Source organism: Vigna umbellata, chromosome 5 (assembly GCF_029865625.1).
Source record: "Vigna umbellata cultivar VRB3 chromosome 5, Vumbellata_1.0, whole genome shotgun sequence".
NCBI lineage: Eukaryota > Viridiplantae > Streptophyta > Magnoliopsida > Fabales > Fabaceae > Vigna > Vigna umbellata.
In genome coordinates, this window is record NC_142169.1 from 24,088,859 (window position 1) to 24,097,704 (window position 8,846).

An 8,846-nucleotide genomic window follows, 5' to 3' on the forward strand; every position below is an offset into this window, starting at 1 on the left:
TATCCAGTTTAAGAGACATTATTAGATAATTAAACTTTCACGTATCTACATATACGTTATTTCAAATAATATTTACATTCTTTCAAATTAAATTGTTTAATTTATGAAAAGAATAATAATAAAATTTTATCATGTTTCATATAACAAATATTTGAATCATTGTCTGAAAAGAAAAATGATAATGAAGTTTGTCAATTATGAATAATATACATTAGAAAAATAATATTGGATATTTTCTCAATTTTGAATTCACTTATCTTTTATATATTGACCTAACTTTTTTTTTTCAATTTTGAAACCAGTCCATGTATCACAAATATTATTACAGTTATTGGCTAACAGATTATGACATTCATTTCATTGCTATTTATTTATTTATTTGTTATTAATTATCTCATAAATATTAAATAAATAGTTTTTGTATCACATTTATATTTCAAATTTTATTTCTAAAATTAAATAACTATTTTCTAGATCTTATCATATATAATTTGCTTCTATTTACATCAGACAACATTACTCAAAATAAAACATAAATTATGATATCTAATACATAAACAATTACTAAAAAATAATAATACTGAAATAAATATAACTTAAATACATAATATAACATTTAAAACTTTAACTTTAACATATACAACACTTTAACAAGCGTTTTCTAACCATCAGGGACAAGTTTATTTGTATGAATATTGTTCCAAAACCATACGGTTATCATAACATTCTAAGAGAATTATTTTTAAAAAATTGTGACCTTAAAGGAAAGGTCGTATCGTAATCACCAAAATCATAGGTAAAAACTCATTGCTAAATCGTTTGCGTAAACTAGATTAAAGTAATTTAACTTGGAATAATATCTTTTATGCAGTGAGAGACAATGTACGATGCCGTTTTGATCGATTGAGAATCATGATCATTCATAATCTTGTAAATGGTCGGTGACGTCAGCAAAATAGATTCTATATGATATTCAATACGAATATCTGTGTAAAATCATCATTCCTCTTTTAAAGTCGTGATTTTTTTTGCTTTGTTTTAAAGAGAAAATGGTTTAAGGTTTCCATATAGAGTTTCTTTTTTGTTTTTTTGTTTTATTATATAACATCTCACATTATGAATGAATGAAAAAGTGTAGATTTTCCAAAACATGCATAGTTGGACTATTTCCGAGCATCACCACGATACGATTTTATATATAAAAATAAATATAAATTACGGAAGGTAAATGCAAAAGTGCTGCCGCCATAGATTCTGGAAGGAGAAAGAATAAAGGAGAATGGAAATGATAACCCTTGTGGCGGATGCAGTTGGTCACCAAGATAAAGATGATTAAAATCTATTTCGGTATTTATGATCAGAATAAATAAATAAGAGAAAGTATTAAACTTTTATAGGTTCAAATTTTTAAAGAATATATTTTACAGGATAATAAATGAATAATGAAAGAAAAGAAGAGCGTGTATAGTATAGTATAGTATAAAGACGCAAAAGACAAAAAACAATAATAAAAATAGACAAGTCCATTTAGTGTAGTGAGTGAGGTGGGAAAAAGATAAGTGGGGCTTCCAAATGTAAGGAAGTGATGATATTAATGAAAATAGGGAGAAGAAAGGAGAAAATGTGGAAGAGAAAGAAAATGAAGCCCCTCCTTTAGCAGCAGCAGCAGCAGCAGCACTGGGAGGAAGATGAAATGGTCCAAAGTCAAAGCTCTCTCTCTCTATATATCTATCTATCCGTGTGTATTATAGGTGCATGCAGAGGTGTTAAGCGTCGAAAATAAAATGTGATTAATCGGAAGAAGGAGAAAGAAAGGAGGTGGACACGTGTCGAGAAAGGAAAGCCTGTGGAGGGGATCAGAACGTCTCCTCGAAGCGTGTCCCACATCGAAAGGCCAGTTTGATCATCGTATCGAACTCGTTTTGAGAATAAAGACTTGGCAAGCAGGACCCACCCCGCAGCCACGAGCAACGTCAATACGCCACTTGTTATCAGAGATAGATACATACATAGATACAGATAAAAACAACGGAACCGCCTCGGTTTCACTCGATACCACAAAAATCCAAAACCCTCCTAACTTTTTACTATTTCCTTCACCGCTATTATTATTATTATTTTATTATTAGTTACCGCTTCGCTACATTTTATTTTATTTTAAAGAAATGAATATTTTGGAAAAGAAAATAGGGGAAGGAAGGACGAAAAGGATTCGGGAGTGTGACAAAAAAGATGGCGTCATGCGGGAGAGAGAGAGAGAGAGGTGCTAGTGGACAAAAGACGTGTGAGGGGTGAATGGCAGTGTTGGGGATTTAGCGGTGGCGGGGAGGGTAGTTTGGGGAATTTGGTGAGAGGGTGTGTTTGGCAAAAGCGTGGAGAGGGAACCCTTTGTCGCCACGTGCCTTGGCGTCGGCCGCACGCTGGGAAACTCTTTTGTCTCCTTCTTCCGTTTCACTTGTGGCGTTCTTCTTCTCTTTTCTTTCTACCCAGATTTTTCATTAGGTACGGCTATTGCCAGACCCTGTTTTTGACTATTTCCAGTCTCTTCCAGATCTACTGTCTCTATAGAAAATGTACTTTTTCGCCTACAAAACTCAACCCCATCTCTTCCATTCGTTACAACAAAATTATTATACCCCTCAAAATATAACACCTCCTACCCTTCCTTTTATTACCACCACCACTCCCAACCAAACATCATCATAATTATCATACGTTTATTCGCCAACAAACTATGTCCAGATCAAACACAACCTAACGTCTTCAGTCTTCTATAAGGTTTTGTTTTTTTCACATATCCAATTCAATTTCACTCCATATGGTCAAGCCTCGCCCCCACCTTATTCATGCAACCCCATTTAATACACCTTGACAAAACGGAACAGTATAATATTCCTTTTTTTTTCTTCTTAAAATCAATTCACAGTAATAAACCTTAAAATCATAGAAAGCCGCTAATCACTTTCTAACGTAATTTGTTCCGTCTCTAAAGTAACATTACGGAGGATTTGCATTCTTTGAAAGAGGCGGCAGGAGTGGTTTATCTTTTATGAGACTGTGCGATGTATGATAAAAGTGGAATCAGGAAAATGATAAAGAAAGAAGAAGGGTGTAATTTTTTAGGTTTTGGCAAAAAGAACTTTATTTATAATAAGGGCATATTGTAAACGAGGCGAAAACGGAGTTGTCAAGAGGTGAACAGTGGGGAAAAGAGAAAGGGGAGGAAAAGACAAAATAGGGAAAAGAAAATGGATGTGGGAGGAAAATCCAGAATAAAGAAAAGGGAAAAAATTATGGCGAAAAAGAAATGGGAAAGTAAATACGAAAATGGTGGGTCCCATATTAACAGTTTAATTTGGCCGCCCGCTTTGTCGTCTCTCTCGTCTCCGTCCATTCCCGTCGTTCTTTTGCGTTTGACTCTCTCTCTCTCTCTCTCTCTCTCTCTTCTTCTGCACCTTCTTATCCCTCACCCTTCTCTCTCCCTATCTCTCTCTGTGTCCCTTCAGTATCACACACACGCTAGTGTACCTTCTTCCGCAAAGCCTTCGACTGAGAATCGATCGATCAATCGTCGTAGTGCTGTGTGGTGTTGGTAGTGCAAGAGCCACAAAGCTGAGAGAGAACATACACTGATACGTACGTGCGTACGTGGCAAGGTACGCAGGCGGTAGTACACACCGTCTTGCACTCTGTTCTTCTCATCCTTCGTTTCTTCGTTGGTTGTTATTATGAGGGTGCACCAGAGGGCGCTTACCGTGGGGATCACTGTTGTCGTTGCTGCTGCTGCTTCATAGGCCTTTTCTGTGGGTTCCCCCTTTCCATATTCATTTTAGAGACACAAGAGAGACAACCAGACATGGCTGGCAGTAACCAAGTCAATCTCAATGAATCTAGGGTAACCCTCCTCTCTCCTCTTCCATTCGTACCTTCTATCTTACAAATTATTATCCACTTCTTTTTTTCGCTTTCGGAACTTCCCATTTCGCTTCTTGCTTTATTCCTCCTCTGGGCTTGGCAGCTTAAAGGGATTTTTGTTAAGAAAGATGAGACACCGCTATTGGATCATCTGATTTTTGTTTTTTTTTTGTACTTTTCTATTTCTTCCATGTAACTCTTTTTATCTTGTTCTGGCAAGTTGAAAACTTTACTTGGATTACTGTACTGTACCGCTTTGTTTTCACTCTCCTGCACCGGTTTTTCAATCGATTCTCTGTTTTTCCTTCTGCCCCTCTCGTGGCCACCATTCACACGGCTGCCAATCATATAATATGTTTTGATTTTTGTTTTTTTGTGCAGAGTGTTGTTCCGCTGAATACGTGGGTGTTAATCTCGAATTTCAAGCTGTCTTATAAGCTTCTCAGACGTGACGACGGAACTTTCAATCGTGAGTTGGCGGAGTTTCTTGATAGGAAGGTCCCTGCCAATGCAATTCCCGTTCATGGGGTGTTTTCCATCGATCATGTTGATAGAAACGTTGGCTCGTTTTATCGGGTGTATTTGCCGGCCCCTGGGAACGAGGCTCAATGGGGTATCAGAGACCTCGAGAGGCCGTTGAGCACCACGGAAATTGTTCCTGTAATCATATTCTTTCATGGGGGAAGCTTCTCGCATTCCTCGGCAAACAGTGCTATCTACGATACCTTCTGCAGGTACCTTGTGAGCATTTGCAAGGCTGCTGTGGTGTCCGTGAACTACCGGAGATCGCCGGAGCATCGGTATCCGTGCGCCTACGATGATGGATGGGCAGCATTGGAGTGGGTGAAGTCCAGAACGTGGCTGCAAAGTGGGAGGGAGTCCAAGGTTCATGTCTACTTGGCAGGGGACAGTTCTGGTGGGAACATTGTTCATCATGTGGCAGTAAAGGCTGCGGAGGAAGAAATTGAGGTCCTGGGGAATATTCTTCTTCACCCTTTGTTCGGAGGAGAGAAGAGGACGGAATCAGAGTTGAGGTTGGATGGGAAATACTTCGTGAGGTTGAAGGATCGTGATTGGTATTGGAGGGCTTTTCTGCCTGAAGGAGAGAATAGAGACCACCCTGCTTGCAACCCCTTTGGACCAAGGGGGAAAAGCCTTGCGGGACTCAGGTTCCCCAAAAGTCTTGTTTGCGTGGCTGGTTTGGATCTTCTGCAGGATTGGCAACTGGCATATACAAAAGGTCTCGAGGATTCTGGACAAGAGGTCAAACTTCTCTATCTCAAGGATGCCACTATTGGCTTCTACTTCTTGCCAAACAATGAACATTTCTACTGCCTCATGAGGGAAATCAACAACTTCGTGAATTCTGACTGTTAATATACTCTACTAGTGCTAAGACTACTACTACTACTACTACTACTTAACCTTACCTTACCTACAGGAGGCATACATAGCTAAAGCTTGACATTTTACTTGGCTTCTCTTCTTTTTTTTTCCCCCACTTTTGTATCTTGTCCTTTTCTTTCTGTATTTCGCAGTAAGTGTGTGTAGTTATAAAATTGTGTAGCATTAGTTATTATGGTCATAACATCTATGGTGGTCAATTTGAGAGTTCTGTGATCCGCGGACAACTGCTTCCTGTTCTCTTTTCGTTGGTTTTGGAAGGTAGCACCAGCTCTGGCAGTACCGGAACTCGGTTCATTTGGGGGCTTTGGTGGAACCACCGTATACAACGCCTCACCCCCTTTTAACGTTTTAAGTTTGGTGGCAGGAGGGAAAGATAGAAGACGAGGATTGGTTCGCTTTGTTTGATTAAGAGAATGTTTTCCTCTTGTAGCACTAATTACTGAATGTGAACTGGAGAATGTCAACCTGTTATATGAATCTGTATGTTATATGTAGTATACCTATGTTATATAAAATGTCTTGGATGTTTGGTTTTGCATTTTAGTTGGATTCTCCTTCCGTCTCGATGTTGTTTGAATTTATGGTGTGACAGATGTTTGTATTGAGTTATTGGAGATGTATGGCATAGAGAAGCATGATAGCTTTCCAAATGGAAGGGATATTAGAAAAAACAAAATAGAATTGAAAGGAAAAGGAAGGGGAGTAAGGCTGTGATAATGCCACAGAAATTGATTTGAGGATGGCGTGTCCATTTGACTAGGAAAGTAAAGTTAGGCCTTTTGAGTTTTGTCTGTTATAAAAGGGCATTGTGTTAAAATTTGGCGTTGGAACTTTGGAAAATATAAAGCAAGGTGATGATGTTTAGCATCTGAATCATAAGCAACAGTATAATAGAGGTAAAAGGTAGTAGTAGTTGTAGTAGTAGAAGAAGTAGTAGTGCCCCAGTAGTAGAAAGAAAGGATGAATATATTGTGTGCCTTTTGATGATTGATTAATCCATTGTGGTTAGGTTGAAAAAATATGATTGGTCCGAAAAAGTTGATGCTAAATGTGAAGGTGGAAAGGAGAGTTGTGCGTTTTGTTAATGATGTGGTTGACAGGAAGAATATGTGATGAAACGTGGAAGTGAAGTTGAGAAGAGGAGGAAGGAGAGGAGAGGAGAGGAGAGGAGAGGAACGTTGTTTTGTTCTACAATCCTAAGAGCACCAAAAGGACAAGAAAAGCTTTCACGCGAAGAATGATTGGCAGGAGTTTGAATCATTAAATTTCTTATCTTTCAACATCACTCTGATTAATTCTTGTCATCTCCTTATTGCCTCTTCTATCAGGTCTGTTTGGAGCTTGGGAAAACAGCAAATACGGGAATTTGGCATTGTTTTGACGAGGGGAACCCATTTTTTTAGTGGTTGGGATTTTTGGATGTATTCTCAGGGACCACTTTTCGAAACCCACGAAACCCAATTTAAAAAAAAAAATTAACCCTATTGGGATCGCTTTAAACTGTTTAATGCTCACTAAGTGGTAGGGAACAGCTAAGCTTCGACAGTGACATTGAACCCTGTCTTTTATGGACTTTTTTCTGCCATATAATATCTAAACACACAACAGTTTGGTTTTGTAAGTTTGATTTTCACCAGATTATCTTGCTTAATCCATGTCTTATCGTGAATTGTCCTTAGTAAATTAGCTGTTTATGTCCTGAAAATATTCCCATATACGACACCGGGAGGAGTCATTGTCAACAAACCAGTTTTCTTTATTCAGGATTAAGGACACAAAACTTCATTTCTTTGGTCGGTCCCTTCCTTTTCAATACAATATTAAAATTAACCACTCATTGCTTGTAGTTTGCGCGTTCGCAACATTATGATGATTCTTCTATTCAGATGTGTGTGTCATTAGTGTCCAATTTTATTTAGTTATACTAAATCCCATAGTACCAACAATTATGTCTCCAACTTCAATTAACAACCAACTTATTTTCTTAATATACAGGCTTAAAGCTGCTAAAAGACAAGTAATGATATTTTTTTGCAGGGTAAAGAAATTACCTGAGAAATGAAAATCCAATTATCTGTGTGATCGAAGAGGAATTTGAACATGACATGTGTCTTGTGTTCTCAAAAGTCAAAAGTAGTTTTGTTGTATAGTCCTAAGATGGGATCCAAATGGTATGCAGTGGACAACTGGAGAAGATATAGATAATTTCAAATGTTGAGGTGTATGTATGTACAAGTTCTAGCAGCTCCACCAAGTGTTAGGTCAATATTGATGTTATAACAATTCTTATTAAAAAAAAAAAAAGCTATAGGCTTTGAACAGCTTAGGCAGCACATAGAATCTTCTCATTAACATTTTCAAAGTGTGACTTTGGAAATGTGACACGAACTTCGTGAATATTATTAATGAGGTTTGGACGACAATGATAAAACAAAATATTCCCATTATAATAATACTACTACTACTCATAGGCTTTGAGTGATTGTAGTTGTAGGTGAGTGGACCAAACCAAACCATATTCACACCCTGGCAGGAGCAATACTATAATACTTATCCATAGTTTTCAGGCTACTTTTTTAACCTTTCTCACTTTTTAATTTCAGTATTTTCACACTTTCACTTATCTTGTACCGTTCACTTACAACAGAAAATACCCTATTGGAGTTTTGGGTATACAAATTATATATATTTATTGTATAAGCAGTGCTTTGTAATGGACATTGTTATTGTTGAGTTTTTAATTCTTAATACTGTCACTGTGTTTTGCATTTTTAACTCGAATACTGTCAGGATAGAAACAAAATTCCACGTTAAATAAAATAAGAGATAAGAGATGAATATACATTTATATAAACTGAAATATCTTTATTAATAAAAGATTTTTTAGAATACCAAAAACAAAAGTTTGATTCAAATTGTCTTTCTCAATCTGTTATGTAAAATATACTGTCAAAGTATAGTATTTAATATTTATTTTATTAGTTTGCATTACAAGTATTTATTTCATTAAATGTTTTAAGTTAAATGTTTTAAGTAAAAATAATTAGAATGTGTTAAAAAGGTTCTTCTGATTGCATATTAACATTTTCTAATTTAGATAATACAATTTTTAAAAAATATATAATTCTGAAAGAATAACTTAAAAAGTAAAAGAATATGTTATATTATTTCAAGTGGATAGTTTAGAGAATTATACTTGATGGAAACATTAGACTGGAGACAAGAGCTGGTTAAAAAAGAAAAAATAATCTCCATTTACTAAAGAATAAATTTGTTGAATAAAAAAAAATGTATCTCATTTAGATAATATATTAAAATTACAGTTTTGATGTAATTCCCTCCATATATCGAAATGATTAAAAATAGCGATATACGTCTATTTGCATTTACCCAAAAATTCATTTTTGATTTGATTATAAAATAAGAATTCAAATAGTTTATTCTTGCATATAATTTCTTTTACTACATTTAACAAAATAAATGAAAATTAGTTGAAAACTAAAGTTAATTAGTTAATAGTAGTT

The 8,846-nt window shown here is 36.0% G+C and overlaps 1 protein-coding gene across 1 annotated transcript; it reads left to right on the top strand.

Annotated features, from left to right (window-relative positions):
• Nucleotides 1-3,375: 3,375 nt before the first annotated feature.
• Nucleotides 3,376-5,860, top strand: LOC124845799 (gibberellin receptor GID1B-like). The gene is made up of 2 exons (XM_047322977.2): nt 3,376-3,895; nt 4,297-5,860. Exons 1-2 carry the CDS (start codon nt 3,857-3,859, stop codon nt 5,290-5,292), a joined length of 1,035 nt encoding a protein of 344 aa, XP_047178933.1. The 5' UTR covers nt 3,376-3,856; the 3' UTR covers nt 5,293-5,860.
• The last annotated feature ends 2,986 nt before the right edge of the window (nt 5,861-8,846 follow it).